The 19,712-nt window shown below is 52.5% G+C and overlaps 1 protein-coding gene across 1 annotated transcript; it reads right to left on the reverse strand.

Moving 5' to 3' along the window:
- Nucleotides 1-2,573: 2,573 nt before the first annotated feature.
- Nucleotides 2,574-16,453, reverse strand: MCM2 (minichromosome maintenance complex component 2). Its single transcript, XM_074878801.1, has 16 exons — nucleotides 16,391-16,453; nucleotides 15,154-15,344; nucleotides 14,358-14,533; nucleotides 13,510-13,773; nucleotides 12,286-12,505; nucleotides 11,748-11,955; nucleotides 10,902-11,036; nucleotides 9,624-9,815; nucleotides 8,411-8,504; nucleotides 7,632-7,882; nucleotides 7,254-7,380; nucleotides 6,952-7,064; nucleotides 6,573-6,815; nucleotides 5,635-5,817; nucleotides 4,473-4,628; nucleotides 2,574-3,592 (listed from the first exon to the last, which is right to left on the reverse strand). The coding sequence occupies exons 1-16, from the start codon at nucleotides 16,394-16,396 to the stop codon at nucleotides 3,482-3,484; spliced, it is 2,670 nt and encodes an 889-aa protein (XP_074734902.1). The 5' UTR covers nucleotides 16,397-16,453; the 3' UTR covers nucleotides 2,574-3,481.
- Between the last annotated feature and the right edge of the window lie 3,259 nt (nucleotides 16,454-19,712).

Genomic DNA, 19,712 nt, shown 5'->3' on the forward strand with positions numbered 1-19,712 from the left:
CATACCCTCATGTATTAGCTGGTTATCTGCAGACACCTGCTCATGCACCCCGAGCAGCACGTATGCACTGTTTGTGTGTGTGTGTGTGTGTGTGTGTGTGCTCTGTGCTGGGCTAAGGTCAAACAGCTTCTGATGAGATGCAGAGAGGAGCTGCTCTCTCAGGAGTGTGCACACAGCGTGTTCAAATTAAACTGGATCACGATCTGGCCCATCATGCCCTTTTCAAATCAAGATGCTCTTCCAAGCCAGGACCCCCCAGCATTTGCCAGCACCCACAGTCCCAAGGGGGGAACGACCACTAGAAGGGACACTACCTGGCTTCGCAAGGCTTTGCAAGGAGCACCCTCATCATCCTGCATCTGAGCCCAGGCGCAGCCTGTTGTGGACAAACCTCACCTCCCCGGGATTCTTGCTTTTGGCCCAGGTTGTCAGAGGCACTGTGCAATTTTCAGATCCCAGCAGCAAGAAGCCCAGTGCTCGAGCTTGGCTAAACTCTAGGTTGTCAGGGGAGCAACTCCTCGTTTCACTGGAGCGCAGCTTGGCTTGCCGATCGCTAGAGCCCTGCAGTAAAATCCTTGCTAGGTTCAGCTGGAACATGCCCCCTGGCAAGGCCGTCCCTGGTTAAAGCAGCATTTGCTTTCACCCCTGTTTGCACCCCTGTCCAGACCAGACACCTGATGCTGTCAACAGCCAAAACTTGCTCCAGGGAACCTGAAAAGCTCAGTGGCTGTGGGAGGAGGAAAATGCCTTCAGACTGGCATTAACACTCCACTGAGTGGCTGATGCCAACATTAGCAAGGGCGCAGCTGCAAGAATTCATCGCTCTGCTGGATGCTGGCAACACAACAAGGTGGGAGGGCGTAACTGCCTTTGTAGTGAGGATTCAGGAGGAGGCAGAGTGAGCAAAGTGACAAACAAGCAACTCCAACAATGGCATCTCTCTGCTGCCACTGCTCACACTGTGTGCCAAGTAGAGTGGGACCAGAGCACAGGAGGCAGAAGGTGTAGGACAAAACTGAAGGGTGACTGTCAACAGCCCTGTCCAGCAGCAGGGCAAGGAGCTGGGGAAATCAGGAGTCCCACCTCACAGAATCACAGAATCATCCAGGCTGGAAAACCCCTTGAAGATCCTCCAGTCCAACCATGAACCTCACACTGACCGTTCTCAACTCCACCAGATCCCTCAGCGCTGGCTCAACCCTATGTCACTTCATTCCTGTGTCTTCTCTCATGGTTTGAGGTGACACACTTGGCCACATATTTAACTCTGTGTGGGCCGCTGCAGGCATAGCAGAGGCTTCACAAGGTTGCAAGTGTTTAGGAAGCATTTTGTATTTCTCCAGTGCAGCACAAAGCCTCTTTCTCCTCTCGCACCCACCGTTCACCCCCACCACACACAAGTTCAGTTTGCTCGACCAGCTTGTTTCATCCCTGGTTTTGCTATCTCAGGGCCAGCACTTTCCCCAGCGAGGTCTGTGAGTTCCTGCAGCGCCAGGCACAGCTTGCAAGCACTCTCCAGAGGGATGGCCTCTGCCTGTGGCCTCTGGCACGAGGAGGTGAGGGGCTAACAGCTCTGTGCCCAGCCCCGAGGAACCACACTGGGCCTCACCCTGCGGCTCCAGGCACCGCAGCTCTGCCATCCCCAGCACAACCGACCTGGGCACACACATTCAGGGGGCAAAGGAGTAGCTCAGGCAAGGAAGGCGTGCCAGGAAAGTGTCTCTACAGGCTGCCCTGCGGAAAGCCCTGTTAGACAGAGACCCCAGCGAGAAGGGAAAAAACCCAGCCAAAACAGTTAAACAAATACACAGGAGGGAGCTGGCAGACAGAGAAGGCAACACGCGGAGCCAGTTTCAGGCTGAGAGTCATGTGCTAAGCCCGCAGCAGGGTTCAAGCACTGCTAGGTCCGGAGTAGCAACCCGGCCGAGAGGACACACACGCACGCACATCACCATGACAAACCCCACCGTGTCGGCAGCCAGGGACGCGTCTGCTTGGCCAGCACAGAACCACAGCAGCCAGCTTACAAATTCTCTGGAGCACAGGCAGGAGATGCCTCACTGTCCCATAACTCTAGCCAGGCAAAGCACATCCACTACAGACTTCAGCTGTGTCTGGGAGAGGGTTTACTGCTTCTCCCAGACTGGAATTCACGTGGCAGCCAAGACATGAGATCAAGATTGTCTAACCCCAGTGGGAAAGGAAGGGATGTGGGAGATCCGTGATGGGACAGTCTCAAGGTGACTAAAACATTTACAGGATGGCATCAGTGCTCCAAAAAGCAGGCAAGACAGGGAAGGAGCCACAGCAGACAGGCTCTTGGTGAGAAAGGCAGCATTTGTGACACTGTCCTGTAGACAAGCGTGTCCTGGTACCTATCCACAGTGAAGATGTGCAGTAACTGAGACCCCAGCACGGGCCCTTCCTACTATCTTGAAGAGCAAACACAGGATGTGTTTGCACCCAAACCCAACCCCACAAACTGCTGAGCAGCTGGTCCAGCACCCAGGTTGCTCACACTCTTCCTTCCCCCGTCACTGCAGGAGTTCCCAAAACAGGAAGAAAGGCAGAAGTATTGAAAAAAACATGTATTTAAAATGCACACAGTAAGAAAATTGCATGTGAACACTGAGCCCATCCTGTCTTCCCCAAGCACCTCCAGCTCAGGGCTCCTCCACTGCTGCTCCCCAAACCAGCACCATGGGTACTCCACCCTCAACAAATGGGATGAGAGCACTTCGGTCCAGCCACAAATTCACATCTGCTGCCCCCTTACACCCAGTAAGGCAGGGGAAGCCCCTTCCCAAGGCTTCTAGAGACTGCCAGCATGTACTGAAGGAGCTTTCACTGCCCATACAGATCATCACTAATATTAGAAATAGTTATGTTTTATTTCAGTTCTCCTCTTCCTCTGCAACCCTCCCTCCCTTGCAGAAACCAAGCACAAGGTCAACCCACGTGGGCACCTGGGGAAATGTCAAGTGTCAGGCACAAAGGCCCGGAGCTGAGGCTGGCTGGGTCACGGTGAGTTGAAAGCAGTCTCAGTTATCACCCAGGAGGCTGCACAGTCGCCAGAGATGGGAAAAGAGAATCCCTGAGGGTGCTAATAGTCCAAGGGGCGTGGATAAGGCAAATGCTTTTCGAATGCAACCACTTGGTCCCTCCTGCAGATGAGCCCCTAACAACTAGCGACAAACAAACAGCAAACATCTATGTGGCCAGCAGTTCCCTCCCTGTTGTGCTTAGCCACAAGGCAAAACAGTGAACGAAGCTGCTAAACGGACTTGGCTGAGCATTTAGCTAATTAATTCTGTTCTATTTACAAGGTCTTCAGCAGCTCAGCATTCCCTTAATCCATAAGGCACAAAGCGAGCAAGAGAATGTGCAGCTTAGTCCCTCTGGATCACAATCTCTGCGGTGCCCCTGGGAGGGCTGCAGGAGGAAGGTCTCGTCTCACAGGAGCCGAACGCCGCGGCCAGCCTCAGAACTGCTGGACAATCAGCTTCCGCTTCACGTCCCGGCTGAACCTGTTCATCTTGAACACTTCACTGTCGTAGAAGGCAGAGAGGTTGTGGATGTTGATCTGCCGGGCCTGGGACGAGGAGGAATATTTAAAAAAAAAAAAAAAAAAAAAATCAGAACCATGTGGTTTTCCATAGCAGAGGCTGCATAAATGTGTCAGTCAGCAATCTCTGCTCTGCTCAGCAGGAACCAGAACTGCAGTAGCAGGGGAGGCTGCAGGTCAGGAGGGAAGGAGCGCTGGCAGAGCTGAGCTGAGCAAAGGGAGGATGCTGGCTCAGCATCTGCCTGCTCCCAGCTTGTCCTTTTACCTCCACTAGAGATAGAACATAACTACTATCCAAAAGCCCCTAATACCTCACCCAGTGGGAAACAGCTTTGCAGGAGACCTCTGACTGAGGGGGGTCACACCGGCAGCACCAAGCTGGAAGTAGCTACTCTGCACATTTGATGCAAGGAGCAGAAAAGCAGCAACCCAGGAATCAAATACTGCTTTAGTGCCAAGCAAGGTCAAGACATAGCACAGAAAGGCAGAGCCAGGAGCGCAGCCTCTGGACCAGGATAAGGATGCATTAAGGAGGAGGAGGGTGAGCCTCAGGGGGGATTGGGAAAGTTCATACAAGCAGAGATTTTCCTGCTCGTTGCTTCTTCAAACAGAGGTGCCAGGGAACTTGTGTCCTCATTCACCTGCAAAGCACCAGCCGCACTGCAGGATTTACCCCTCCAAACCCAAAGCTTTATGGGGGTGCCTGAAAATTGGGGAGGAAGAATAAGGCACAAGAGGAGCAGAGACAGATGAGACAGCCCCGATTCTGGGTTACATTGAGTAACACCATTTTTTTCTGGTACCATACCTCAGGAAGGGAAGTTACAAGTCTGAGAACACCTCTGGTTCAGAGGCTGCAGAGAGCAGGAACCAAACCCAGAGAAGGCTTGTTACGATAAGCCCGTACCTTATCCACCAGGTCCTTCTCTGGGACTTCTATGGTGTCTTGCTGGGCCCCGTAGCGGTTCCGCTGGTACATCACCTGCTCTGCCACCAGCTGCTTCAGGATGAACAGCAGCAGCTCATTGTTGTCTCGCTTGAATGCGAGGTAGCGGGAGAACGTCTGGGAGGGAGGATGAGATGAGCCAAGAGGGTGGTCAGGAACCCAGTGATGTCCTGTGGTCTCCTGTGCCCAACACCAACCCACCCCCCTCCTCCCACTGAGCACAAGGGGAACCAAGTGACAGTGCTGTCACCTGCGCTTTTAACATCTCTTGAGGGACTTCTGCCTTGCCAAGCTGCTGCCTGCACATGTGGTTAAAACACAGCCCTGTGGCAGCCACGACACTCTACCAGCTGCTCTTAGACCCATTAAACACTTCTGAAGGGGCCTCCTCACCAGCCCTGGAGCTCTGGGGTGCTGGCAGTGCACTGCTGGGGTGTGTTGCCTGGGGGGGAAGCAGCCACAGGAGGGCCGGCCCTGGGGAAGGTGGGGAGCAGCTTCCCTTAATCCAGACTGTCCTGTGCCTCCGCAGCAGACGCTCGCACTTGGCTGGATGTCTGCAGCCAAAGAAAGAGGCCACAAGTCGTCCAGACTGAGGGCAAACACTTGGAGCGGATAAATGCCAGGCTGTGGCCAGCCAAGAGCTGTTTGGAGCCAGCCCCTGCCACTCAGAGAAAAGGGCAGACTGGGCACTAAACCACCGTGAGTGCTGCCCTCGGGTTAACTGTCCCCTGAGGAGCCCCAGAAAAAACGTGAAGAAACTGCCTGCTCGGGCTTGATCACCTGTCAGCAGCAGTGGGAGCCCTGTGCCAAAATAGCAGGGAAGGTGTCAAAAAAAAGAAGAGAGAGAGGTGGCAGTGCTTTCGATGCAGAGGCTTGGGGCACACTTCCTTCTCATCCCCAACAAAAACACTGCCCCACCACAGGCTAACGAAGGACAGTGACGTAGCAGCACCTTCAGGCTCACAGCACTCCATTTGCAGGGGCTCAGCGCCCGACTCTGCAGGACAGAGCCCTGCAGAGCCTGGAAAAGTCTCTTCCCACAGCCAGGGCTGGGCAAGGAGGCTGCAGCGGAACCCACAGCATCCGGGGTGCAGCTGCCTCCCTCGGCTCAGCCGGCGCTCACCTTGCGCATGCTCCGCATGACGCTGAACTTCTGCGTGTCGATGAAGCTCTCCAGCATCACCCGGATGGCCATGTTGACGTCGTCTTCCACCACGTAGTCCCGCAGGTGCATGCGGGCGTGAGCCTCGGCCATCCGGATCATGGACTCGATGTGACGCACAGTGATGGGGATGCTGCCGGTTGCCTGAGGGGGGACAGGAGGAGGCAATTCCTTACCGAAGGATAACAGACACGGGGCAAGACAGGTGGATTCTGGCCCAGGACCCACTTCACAAAGCTGCAGGGAGCTGCTCCTGGACCTCTGAGGATGCTGAGCCTAAGGAGGCGCTGCACAGGCTGGGACAAGCTCCCTGCTCAACATTTTAACTCAGCGGGGCGCGAGGGGATGCTATGTGGGGTCCCTCTTTGCCATTATTCAGTGCCTTGTTTCCTCCAGCAACTTTTAGGAGGGGGTAAAGAAACAAAAAGCCAGTTAAAAAAGGTAAGAGAGTTTTCCCAAGCTCCAAAAATCTCCTTCTGATGTCAACAAATTCCACTTCCACAGGGAGACAATGAAACGAGCCTGAAAGATCCCACGGACAAGAGAAGGGCATTTCTGCACAGAAGAGCTCCCTGTACTGTACCAGGAGCATATGGGTCTGACTGAACACAAACATCCCCTCCCGTGGGGCTGCCAGACTGGGTGACAATAAGAGGATTTTGCCGTGACAGTCACTAGTACATGTGTCCAGTCCACAGATAACCACAGGCAAGACTCTGCATTTAGATGAAGAATCATCTGTTCAGCAGACACTGCAGGATCCACCCGTCTCTCACAAAACAGTGGCACAGACTTTTGTGACGGGAATGGCAAGAACGTGTCAACAAATGCTGGAGCAGTCTCAGGCTGATTTGCAGTCTACATACAAACTTCCTCCCCCCTTTCCTCAGTATTCTCACCATAGACTCTTTCCTCAGGTCACTGTACATCCGGGCCACTTTGTCCTGGTCCATCTGGTTGAGTTTAGGGTGGACCTTTTCTTTGGCATAGATGATGTATTTCCTCAGGATCTCCTGGGGAATGGGTTCAACCCCGTATGTGTTGGGCAGAGTGACCTCACTGGCGTCCCCATTCACTGCCTCCTTGCTACCTGGGTGGTGCTTGACATGGCTGCCAACAACGAACCGGGCAAGCATTTCATCCTACAAGAGAGCAGTGGAACAACAGACCCTGTAAACCCTCGCTGGCTAGCCAAACTCGGCGGGATGCTCAGCCGCAGTCGCCCAACAGCAGCGTGACAAGCCCTGCACAAGCTCAGAGTCACAGCACAGCTCATACCTGCACAGGGTCTACCGTGTCTCTCACCACGCACAGGATATCGAACCGAGAGATGATGGGCTCAGTCAGGTCTACATTCTCCGAGAAAGTCAATGACGGGTCGTATCGCCCGCCTGGAACACAGAGACAAGTATTAAAGTCAAACACAGGCTCTAGGGCTGAAGCTTTGAAGCAAGCAGACTCTCCTGCACAGAGAGATCTGGAGAAAGCAGGCAGAGGGAGGGGAGGCTGTGCCACAGTTCTCAGGACAGCAGCACTCACGCTGGAGCCCTGCGACGGTCCTGTGGCCTCTCAGCACTTACCTATGGGATTGGCAGCAGCAATAACAGTGCAGCGAGCTTGCAAGGATGTAACGATGCCTGCTTTTGAGATGGAAATGCTTTGCTGCTCCATGGCCTCGTGGATGCTGGTCCTATCTTGATCATTCATCTATGAGAAAGCAAGAATGACTTAAACTGAATCTATGTCTATACCCATTGCCCAGCACACCAAGGGGAGTCAGCTCCTGATGCTCTGAACAGGTAACAAACTGCTCTATAGACTAATAAGGGCCTAAGCAAACTGCAGGAATCTCAGTCAGCTGGGAGACGGCACCCCAAGTTATAGTCTCCTCATTCTCAGAGGCTGCAGCTGGTCCCTCCAGAGCTAAGCCTTCCCGCAGAAAAGAAAGCGGGACTCACCTTGTCGAATTCATCGATCAGGCAGACACCTCTGTCAGCCAGCACGAGGGCTCCCGCCTCCAACGTCCACTCCTTGCTGACTGGGTGCCTCTGGACATAGGCTGTGAGGCCCACAGCAGAAGCACCCTGGCCGGTGGTGAAGATGGCTCTGCTAGACGCCTTCTCTATGTACTTCAGAAACTGTGATTTTGCAGTACCGGGGTCTCCACACAGAAGCACATTGATGTCACCACGGACTTTGTGTTTGCCGCCTACAACAGGAATGGGAGAGACACATCAGCAGCTGAGCGCGTGGCCTGACAGCAACCCTGCCCTGAACACCACGGAGCTGAAGGGAAGGCAAAGAGTAGGCAGGGAAACACCTCACAGGGAAGTTGAGAGAAAAAGAAAGTCAGCTTTGGAGGCGGTCACATGTGTAGAACAGCAGTTCTGACCTTGCTGAACACATCCTTCTAAGGAGACAATAACAAATCATGGCACCGACAGGTCAAACCTCTGACAGGGCATCAAACACAACCTCCTAGAGGAGGAGGAGGGATAAAAACTTGCCCAGGTTTGCAGCAGGAGCTGTTTTCAGTCTTAGTGTTTCTACTGTCACACCAGAGTTTTCAATGTGATAAAAGCAGCCGCTTCCATCAGCTATCCTTCAGTCTGTTACCTCATCTGTCACCAGACACACACACAACTCGAACCATTCTCACTGCCACACTGCAGACAAACCCAGATCCATTTGCCTCCCGCTGAGCGAAGCGGCCCCAAGGGACACAAGTGACACTCACCTGGGTTTTTGGGCTCTCCACCAAAGAGAGCTAAAGCCAAGCCCCTCTTGATATCTTCATGCCCGTAAATAGATGGGGCAATGCTGGCAAAAATCTGAAAGGAAAACCAGAGGAGTTGTCCAGGGAATATCATTTCCCATTCTGGAGAGAATTTGGCAGGAATATCAGCAAGGTGGTGTAACTACGGTTACCCTTCTGACACTGTTGTAGCCAAAGTGTCTTTTATTATCCAAAGTGAGGGGCTTTTTCAAAGGTAACTACCCACCCACAGTCCCCTAAAGGTGCTTCACAAAAATGGGGCTGTTGGGACATCGCAGACTGTGTAGTCTGGTGCTGGAAGCTGCTGTCACTGCCTCCACACTCCTGCTGTACACAAAGTACATCACAGTGACTGTTATCAGCTGTTGCAAAGCTGGAGACCTTGATCTGAGACTTACTCACTACACATGATAGTAGCTGAATGGGCTATGCTGCACATGAATTGTCATCATGGTTAAGTATTATGAACAACTGGGTTATTTTCTCAAGGGTGTTCTGATAACAGACTGACGCTGGAGAGTACTGACGTTAAAAACCAGTCCTGGCTCAATTGAAGCTGCTCCACCCACTGGGAGTCAATATAAAACCAGCACAACCAAGGCAACAGAGGGAGGTCCCTGTATTAGAGCTTAAACCTGACCCAAGAGAGGTTGAACATGCACCAATCCAGGAGCTTTGTTCTTTCAAGTGCTGGAGTCAGGTCTTAGCATGCAGAGAGAAGCAAAGCTAAGATCTCTAGCATGGCTTAAGCTAGTTAATAACATCCCTTTAAGGGGACTGGAGAAGCAAGCACTGGCCCCTGAGAACACTTCTCTCACTTTGCTTTCAAGGTATGGGGAGAGAAAACTAGGATCAGATGTAAGCAGAGTCTGAGTGCCTCCCACTCGTCTTCCAGTCCTGTTGTCAAGTGGAAGGCTCAGAGAATGAAGGGGAGAAACAGAAAACGTGACCCTCAAAAGTACAATGAAAGTTTCTTATTTACTTCCCTCCTACAGCTCACTCTCATCAACAGCTGTCCGAGAGCTACAGAAGACCATTCAGAGGGAACTGAGATTTCCAGAAGTTTCTTTAACCACTGTTCAGCCAGCCCACACCTTTCATCACTTTCTGATCCAGCTGCCAGGTGATGGCAAGCGATCAACAGGAAAAGAAGGGACGTCTGAGGCCAACCCACCTTCTCCCCAATTTGCTCATCCTTGGACAGACCCACAATCACTTTCACGTCTTCATCAGTCAGTTCGCCAATCGCCAGCTTGTTGTCCTTCTTGGTGATGTGGTTGGCCAGGATCACGGTTGCGAACACCGGGAACCCATTGGCAGTGTTCAAGGAGCCGTCATAGTTGTTGTGGTAGATCCCCGTTAGCTCCTGGGAACCAGAAGATGGTGTGTCAGTGCCTGAAGAGGACCACACAGACCCCCTCTCAAATGCATCTGAGGACAATCCCTCACCACATCCCCACAGATATGCCTGTGATGTCATTGTCAGAGCTCAAAAACACTCTGTGCTCACCTCACGCTTCAGTTCACAGAATCATCCAGGTTGGAAAAGCCCTTGTAGATCCTCCAGTCCAACCATGAACCTCACACTGACCGTTCTCAACTCCACCAGATCCCTCAGCGCTGGGTCAACCCAACTCTTCAACCCCTCCAGGGATGGGGACTCCCCCCCTGCCCTGGGCAGCCCATTCCAACACCCAACAACCCCTTCTGCAAAGAAATCCTTCCTAAGAGCCAGTCTGACCCTGCCCTGGCGCAGCTTGAGGCCATTCCCTCTTGTCCTGGCGCTTGTTCCTTGGCTCAAGAGACTCATCCCCCCTCTCTGCACCCTCCTTTCAGGGAGTTGTAGAGGGCCAGGAGGTCTCCCCTCAGCCTCCTCTTCTCCAGACTAAACCCCCCCAGTTCCCTCAGCCGCTCCCCATCAGACCTGTGCTCCAGACCCTGCACCTGCTCCGTTGCCCTTCTCTGGACACACTCGAGTCATTCAATGGCCTTTTTGGAGTGAGGGGCCCAAAATTGAACCCACTCATCGAGGGGCAGCCTCACCAGTGCTGAGTACAGGGGTAAGGTCCCTTCCCTGTCCCTGCTGGCCACGCTAGTGCTGATACAAGCCAGGATACCATTGGCCTTCTTGGCTACCTGGGCACACCGCTGGCTCATTATCAATCCCCCCAGGTCCCTCTCTGACTGGCAGCTCTCCAGCCACTCCTCCCCAAGCCTGTAGCGCTGCTGGGGGTTGTTGTGGCCCAAGGGCAGAACCCGGCATTTGGCCTTAGTGAAACTCCCCCAGTTGGCCTCAGCCCATCGCTCCAGCCTGTCCAGATCCCTCTGCAGAGCCTCCCTACCCTCGAGCCGATCAACACTCCCACCCAAGTGGGTGTCGTCTGCAAACTTACCGAGGGGGCACTCGATCCCCTCGTCTAGACCATCGATAACATTCTCACAACATACTCACAATCTCATCCCCTGGCTTGCAGCTGTCGACCAGATCAGCAAGAAGAATGGCATCCTTGGAGCGGGGCAGCCTGCCAGCAGCCACCTTCCCAGGGCTCTCCTGGATTTTGATGCGCTGATAGTTCTGGTAGACTGTCTGAAGCAACAAAATAAAAGTTACCCAGCAAGTCTGGTGGGCATCAGCACAGCCGATGCTTCTCAAAGGCACCTCACCAGAGAAGCCCCATTCAGAGATTTACTATGGTTAGAAAACTATGGGCATGAGAGGATGGAGGTTGTGAGGAGCAATTCCAGGGCATGATGGGCAACAATGGGGAGAGGAAAGCACTTTGCCACATCTCACCACTGTGTTTCAGCCTCCACAGTGTTTGTCCACCCAAATACTAGACCGGTTCCTGGGAGAAGAGTGCTCCACTTGTGACACTTCGAGATATCAAACCAAAGAATGAAAGTCAGGAAGCTCCATATCGATGATTTTGCTACTGTCCTCTAGTTTCCTTAGCTGGCAGATCAGGAAATACTGACCTAACCTGGGAAGGAGGAGGGCTGGACAGTCTGTGTCTGCATTTCTACAATATGGAAAGGTAACTGCATACCACAGAGTGTGGCAAAAGATTCCGCCCAAACACTTACAATGAGGCAATAAATGACTTTTGGCTGCTAAATTGGGCAGATTCTAGGTCAAGAGCTCAAATACCCAAGATCTACCTTCACAGACCCCTGGTTATGGCAGTAGACCCCCCTCCCGGAACCAAGCCTGTTCAGAGGGTGGGAGCCAAGGCCGGGCTGGGAGGAACAGGCAGCGTGAGAGTGAGGGCAGGACGAGCCAGGCAAGCACATCTCTTACCTCTTCCATGTTGATTTCAAAGGGGCCCAGAGACTGACACTCTGGACAAGAACCGGGTTTCACCTCCTGGTTCTGGGACTGGAAGAAGGGTCCCAGGATGAAGCTGCACTTGCTGCAGTTATATTTGACCATGCTGAGCTGAGGTAGGACCCCTGTGCAACTCGTCACCACTCCGCTGGTCCGGATCAACTGATTCAAGTGCAGTTGCCTGAGGAGAGACACAGAGATGCTGGATGCCTGCAGGGCACAGAAAGTAGAACACCCTGCAGAAATACTCTCGCTACAAGGTACAACCCCCAAAGGCCTAGTGAGAAACAGTTATCAGTAGTCTTCTACCCAGGTTTGTGTTTTACCTTGGGGACACTGAAAGTTCATCCTTAATATGACTTTTTTTTTTCCTGTAATAAGCTCAGGCATCCTGCTGGACTTATCCAGAGGTTTAGCTAGCAGATGAGTCATCCCGAGCACCCCAAAGCCTGCTTCTGGCCACTGAATTACAGAATTCACAGAAGCTACTGCTGGTAATTCTGCTCCTTACCTGAGCGACCGCAGCTCTTCCACCAGAGGGAGGTAGGAGATACGGACATGGATCTCCTGAGCAATGCGATCATATTTGGGGTACATGGCCAACACCACTTCCTTGGCTGCCTCATCAAAGATCTTCAGCATTTCTGCTGGGGCCTCAGGCAGAAAGTAGGCAAGGACGTGTTCCTGGGCTGCCAGATCCTCATAGTTCACCACCAGACTCTCTCTGTTCTCTTAAGAAAAAGATGAGGTGAATTGTATTTTCAACTCCTCAAGGAGTGCAAAAGAGCGTCAGGACTGCGAGTTGCAGTTTGCAGATGTCTGCAGCTTCCCTGAAAAATGTTTAGGGGTCAACAACTTGAAAATGGCTGGAAAACTCTTTTTAATTTATTTCTCTGACAATTTCTTCATCAGTACCAAGCCTGTGATTGTTCTTCTCCAGTTCAGCACAGATACTTCCCAGGCTCAGTGTTCCTGAGACTCAAAAGCCTCAGCCCAACACACAACTCTCCCACAAGCCTCCAGGAAACACAAGTTAATAGGAGAGACAACTGTGCTGAATGGCTGGCAAAAAAACTCCAGTGTCTCTCGTTCCTAGAAAGGGAGAAGACAAATGCCTTTCATCTCCCAGCTGTATAACACTGACCCTGATCCACCACTCAAGCTTCTGGAGGTTCTGCCTCAGTATAAAGAAGAAATACAAACAACTGCAGTTACATGAGCTGTTCCTAGATACGACAATTTCTGCTTTTAAAATTTATCTGTGACAGCCTTAATGACTGCTTCTTCTGGCAGTGCCTAGTCAGAATTCAGGGCTACAACACTGACATGGTTTTCAAAGTCACAAGGTCTATTTGTGTCCCCTCGCTGGATAATCCAGTTTCCAGTGTGAGAAAGTAACTGGCACAGACAGCAAGCCATTGTTCTCTCTTTCAGATCACAAACTTGCAGACCACTGTCTGCTGCCCCACACATTCTTTTGATAGCATTTCTACGATATGAATATTAATGAGTAGCAGATGCCAGGGGGCCTTCTAATTAGTCAGCCAGAATCAAAGAAGATAGCAGACATGTTTCCATTATTCATTTATCCCCATCAGCATCCGGGTTTCTTAAAGTGCTGACTCAATGTCTGGGACAAACAGGGCAGGCAGAAAAAATCCACCTATGGACTGGATCACTGCAAAGTACCGTGGCCCACATAAAGAGGAGAGAGCCTCTAATCACCCAGCCCTACCTTTGCACATGTCGCTGATCCTCTCCTTGAAGACATTGTGCCCATGGTCATCCACATGGGTCTTCAAGAAGTTCTTGAAGCGGTTGTAGATCTCAAGCCGGGGAGCTGCCATGGAAACCCACTCCCTCACCGAATGCCCCTTCATGTCTTCCAGATTCTCAATGCTCTCAATCATGTCTTCATCTTCCTCTTCCATGCCATCAGCAGCCCGTTCTGCCAGCCTCCTCTTCCGCGAAGGACGCTCTTCGTCTTCATCGTCACTGTCTAAGTGTTAGAAGGAAAAATTGTTAAAGAGCTGGGATTCCCATTGCCACTCTTTGATTAGTCACGGTTGGACTGCACGGGCTGTGGAAGCAAAGAGGTTCAGAACCTGGGGTACACACCAAGAGCTATCCCAGGCCCAGCCTAAACCCAGTTGTAGCCTGGCTGCTACATCCTCCACAACGTAGCTAAAGACTTTATGGGGGTAAATTTGTATTCAACAACACACAGTCATGTCCATTAATGCACCGAGGGAGGAAGGCCAAGGAATGGGCTTCCAAGTACATCAAAGGCCCTCCCACCCAGCCCACAGTAGTCTCTACAGGAACATCAACACCAATAAACTCCACAACGTACACTCAGGAGAATCCCAAGCCCTTGATACAGCCCCAGGATCCTGACTTTGTCTCAGTGAACATGTAACCAGAAGAACACACCACGTGAGCTCCTAGGGAGCCCAAATCAAAGGGATCATGCACTGGGGAGCCCAGCCCAGAGATTTCACTGAGAGATCAAACACTCTGGAGGTCTGGGAACCTCCCAAGGGCCGGCTGACGGCCTGGCCCAGCAGCCTCACCTGTACTTACCATAAAGCAGCCCCCTCCTCATGCGGCCCATGCCCTGCTGCAGCTCGCGGTCTCGCTGCCTCATTTCTCGCTCTGCGGCTTCCCGCTGGCTGGCCGTCAGCTCCTCCACATCTTCATCGTCCAGGGCCAGGCCCTCAGCTTCATACACATCCAGCTCGGGGATGGGGCGGTAGTCCCTAGCACACACACACACAGAGCACTGAATCAGCCCAGGCTCCACAAAACGTTTCTCCAGCCTTTCCTTGGCTACTGTTGGGTCGGTGTCAGGGCAGTTGCTCTGCAGCAAGACTGAACATGTTGAGCAGGAAGGCGCTTCACGGCAGAAGATGCCCTGTGGTGCTGAAGGCTCCAACACCGTGGTTATGAATGTCAGCATTCAAGCCTTTGTACTGTAAAGTTCACCCCCTCACCAGCAGGCCTGGCTGAGCAGAAAAACGTTAACATTTATGCCTGCAGGAGGAAGGTGCTGGGCTGGATGCCCGTCACACGTCCAGGGAGATCCTGGTTTACCCACGCTGGATCATGATGGCACTGTGCTTCCAGCTTGCAATTTGCTCAGTTCCTCCAGGACTCCGATGACACCACATGCTTGCAAGGCAAGCTTTTAGGGGAACACACTGACCTTTCTCCACTGTCCAGCAGCTCTTCGGCCCCCTCATCCCAGCCACCGGCACAGCAGAGGGATCCCCCCATGGCCGAGAGCCCCCCCACGTCACAGGCTGCATCAACACCCCGGTAGCAAAACCCCATCCCCAGACCCAACGTCCCAGAAGCTGGCTCCCACCGGTCTCCTTACCTTTCCATCCCTTCCCCGATGAGCTCTTCTCCTTCCTCCTCCTCCTCTTCGGGGAGCCCCTCGGTCCCCAGGAGCCCTTCAGACTCATCCTCGAAGGGGGGCAGGTCCCGGCCGGGGCTGGATGTGAAGGCATCGCCACGGCGTGAGCTGCGGATGGGGCTGGTGGCCGCCGCCTGCGCCTCAGAGGAGTCCTGCAAGGACAGGGGAGAGAGGGTGAGGGGCCCCGGGTGTCACCAAACGGGATAAAAGGACTTATCGACACCAACGTGATGTAGAGAAGCAGACATCCTTTATTAACCGCCAGGTGCGTAGGGGAGTCATCTCACCACCAATGCACACCTAACCCATGTAGCATGCTGATTCTATAGGGCACAGTAATACATAATAAACAAGTTCTCATACATAAACACGATCATTCCTATAACTCATTTTCTTATTCCCACCTCTTTCCAGCCATGCGCACTTGAGACCTGACATGAGTTGGGGGCTGCTTTTGTGACCACCACAGACCACTGACTCAAAAGAAAGACCCTCCAATGCCTTGGCTCAAGGACTTTGGCTCACATTGCAATTTTAACATGCTTTGAGACCGCTTCACAATGTAGTTTTTAGAACATCTGGTCTAGAGGGTAATAAATCCTCCTTACCTGAGCAGCCTAACAATAGTACCTCCTCATGAGTCTTATTCTTTGAATAGAAATCTGGTTAATGATTATTACTGGCCTACAGGGCCTGAGCCTGGGACTTTACAAAGGACTTTGTAGCAGCATAACTGGTTGTATGGGTATTCTAAATCATTCCTTATTTAAATCCAAATCACCGAAAATCATTAAAATCAGCTCAAATTAATAACAAACCAGTAACAGGGGCACCCCCCTCCCCAGCAGCGGCACTCCGCGCCCCCAGGAGCCTCTGCAACGGGGGCAGCAGTCAGAAGGGGCCGCGGATCATCTTCTGTCGCGGGGAGGATTAAAATAATTCGCTCTCCTCGCAAATGCCAGCGGAAACGCATGGGAGAGCGGGGGGAAACCCACCCTCTGCGCCCGGGGCTGCCGGGCGGGGGCGAAAGGCTCCGACCGCCCCCCCCGCCCCGGGTCTCTTCTCCAGCGGGAAATCTCCCCGGCGAGCGCACCCCCACACCCGCCCCCGATCCCCTCCGGACCCCGCGCGACCGTGACCGCAGTGCCAGGGCCCCCGCGGCGGGGAGGAACCGCGGGTGACCCCCCAACCCGCTCACCGCCATCACCGCCGCGTCCTCCTGCCCCGCCGGATCCCGCGCGAAAACTGACCCACGTGGTCAGCAAAAGCGCGCGAAAGCGCATGAATAATGGAGAGCCTCGGGGGCGGGCCCCGCCCCGCTGCATGAATATGGATGAGGCGATGGGTGGGAGCCTGGAGCGGGCGGGGCCACGACCAGGACCAGGACCAGGACCAGGGCCACTGTCAGCCCGGGCACGGCCAAGGGGGCTCGGTCGCCTGGTGGTCAGCAAACTGGCAAACTGTGTCAAATTTTGGCAAACGCTTGGGCATTTCCCTCCTGCCGGGAACCTGAGCCGCGGGAGAGATCCCCCTGGGAATTCTGGTGTCCGTGTTCCCATGTCTGCCTCTTCTGCAGCTAAAATCAAGTCTGGCTTGACCAGGTTTGCCACTGACCCGTGGGACACCCGCTTGAATCACCTTTGTTCAGGTTCACAGTAAAACTACAAGAGGTAGGAAGAGGGTTCTGGTGTTTGGGGGTTTTTTTTGGTGTGAGTCTGTAGGTAATAACAATAATTGGAGCAGTTCTGACAAACAGACACATCTGTCTCTGCAGCTGCTTGGTGCAGCGAGCAATGCCATTTAGGAGAGGAACTGAAGAACTGTCCCACAGAAACTGGAAGAGGAATTTAGAGAGACAAAACAAGCAATGGGCTGATGTTTGGCAAGGTGGTGAAACACTTCCACTCCAGGCCACAGGCTCTTTCATAACGGTCGGTGGCTTGGATTTTGTCTTCTCTGAAGGGTTTCTGACCACGATTTAATATCAGGCTATTTGTGCTCTTGCTGCACTCCAGCGTGGGACAGTAACCCTCAAACAGGAGACACCAGAAGCAAAAGTGACTAAAGAGGCAGCTGACAGACCTGAAATGGCTCTTCCAGGAGACCAGCTGAATGAATCAGCCTGGTACTGATATAGCAAAGCCGGAGCAACGCGATATAAATAGGAGCGTGGCTCAGCCTCTTCTCTGTGACACATGATGGGGAGCTGGCTGGTGCTCGGAGTGAAACAGGCACAGGGATCCCCCCCAGAGATGCCCCCACCTCTCAGCTACTAGAGGCCGCCATGGCTTAAAGGAAGGCAGCCCGGGACCTGTGTAAGGTTTAACAAGGCCTAGGTGACACGCTGTGATGAACCGGTCTCACTCACAGCTTTCCTGTCTGTCCTTCTCCGCAGAGCAGGGACCGTGTCCATGTTTTCACTGCTCTCTTTGGGTGCCAGGTACAAGTGGTGAGCTGGGGTGCTCAGTCTCTTTGGGAAGAGTTGAGGTTGGGCAGCTAAAACCATCCCTAAAATCAGGTGGCTGTTGTGCACGGGACAGGGCTCCTTCTGCTGTGCTAGAGACGACACGCTGGGGCATCCGAGAGGGCTGAGATGCAGACAGGGCCCGGACTGCTCGCTGGGGTGAACTCAGCTGAGCACCAAACTCCTGAATATCAAAACACGACCCTAGAATTTTGCAGATTAGTGGCTGACAGCACAGCAGGAGACCTGGAGACTGAATTCCCTGTGGAAAGAAGGTCAGAGACACAGGAATACAGCCCAGCTGGTATCCTACGGTGCAAATTTGTGCCTAATACTAGAAATCAGTAGGTTGGTAGAGAACCTCTGAAACAAGACAGGCACATCTGTCCTTGGAGTTGCTCAGCACCTGAACAGCAAAGCAGTTTCAGGTGAGAATATCCTGTCCAGTAGACCGATCTAATAAAAGCTGAAAGAGTATTTTAGAGAGCTAAAACGTCCTAGAAGAGTGGAATTTGGTGGTGATACGAGGGTGTAATGTTGTCCTGGAAAAGATGACTGCAGCTTCCGCCTCTGACACCTGCAAGCCAAAGGACAGCAGACAGCAGCAGGTACAGCGCCAAGTGCCAGCTTTCCTTGGGGCCCTCGAGGTTATACCAAGGCTGCTAAATATCACCTCTTGTCTTGCTTCAGCTGGCGACAGCAGGTGACACAGCAAGGCCAAGGGAGCGAGCCCGCCATCTTTAGGCACTGCACGGAGGAGATGTGGTCCTCAGCTGAAGCGGGAGCACGTGTGCGGTTAAGGAGATGGGGCAGTCCTTGGAGGTGGGAAATGTTTGCAGACACCATGTTTGGGCTGAAAGGCATGGCTTGTTAATACAAAGGAACCATAAGTGTGGATTTCCCACATCCTCTGTTTCACATAAGCAGTGAGGAAGGCAGGATCTAAAGTGTCACAGCCCTTGCAGTGGCACCCAGCAGTCTTCTGCCTGAGAGACAGCTTTTGGATCTGATGTCCCAAGCGCTGGGCTCTAGCCTCAAACTGAATCAGATGGAAAGAGCAGGTGGATTGGAAAGCAAAATCTCTCCTTCTGACACAGTTATGTGGGAGGTAACATGTTCAATTAGTTAGCGCCTGAGGCTACAAGTGAGAAGACATGGATTTTACTCCTGGCTCTGTTACCAAGGCACTTTTCAGACAGAAGCACTCCACCTCTCTTTAAACAGAAGCGTCCCTTCTATAACTCAGAGATGTTGGTGCCTGTCAAGCCTTCGAGCTTGGATCCCTAAATAGAACATGCAAAAATATTGCAACATATCATTAACCTGAACGACAGTGTGAGAAGAGACAAGCTAAGGACCGGCTTCTCCAGATGTCATTCCAAAGGCATGACACCAGCACAAAAACCTGTTTCAACCCAGTGGAAAATCAGAGGAATAGGGCTGAGGCAGGAAACACAGTCTCAGGGTACATCCTCCTCCACGAGGCTTGCTGCAGTGAAGCTGGAAGATTAAACCCGAGAAGAGGATCAAGCAGGCTGAAGTTGAGACAGATTTATGTGTGGGGTGGGTCTGAAACCCTCTGTGCGTGCTGTTTGCTGGAGCAGGGCACGCAAACTTGATTAATATAGGGATCTTTGAAAGAGGTGTAGGCTGTGTACAGCAAATTTCAGCTTAGCAAAAGCCTTGCTATAGAAGCAATCCCTAGAGCCCCAGGTGAACCACGGTTAGAAAACCATGCCAGAATTTATCCTCCAGTCCTTGAAATGACTCCAATAACAAGCATCCCCCCTGAAACTCTGTTCACAGTCAGACAGCTCTTACTACTGATATTTAGGCAGTTATTTCCTTTAATTTCCTTTTTAAATCTTGGCTCATTTATCCCAGTTGTCTCCTTGTTTAATAAACTCCTCTTTCCTTTGCCTGGTGTTTGCACCTCCAAATCCTGCTAATTATTTATCGTGTTTCCCTTTAGCTGCGATTCTCCAAGCTATGCCGAGTTAGTTCAGTCAGCTTTAAACCTTCCTTACAAGCCAAACTCTCCAGGTTGTTAATTATT

This window comes from Strix uralensis, chromosome 10 (genome assembly GCF_047716275.1).
Source record: "Strix uralensis isolate ZFMK-TIS-50842 chromosome 10, bStrUra1, whole genome shotgun sequence".
NCBI lineage: Eukaryota > Metazoa > Chordata > Aves > Strigiformes > Strigidae > Strix > Strix uralensis.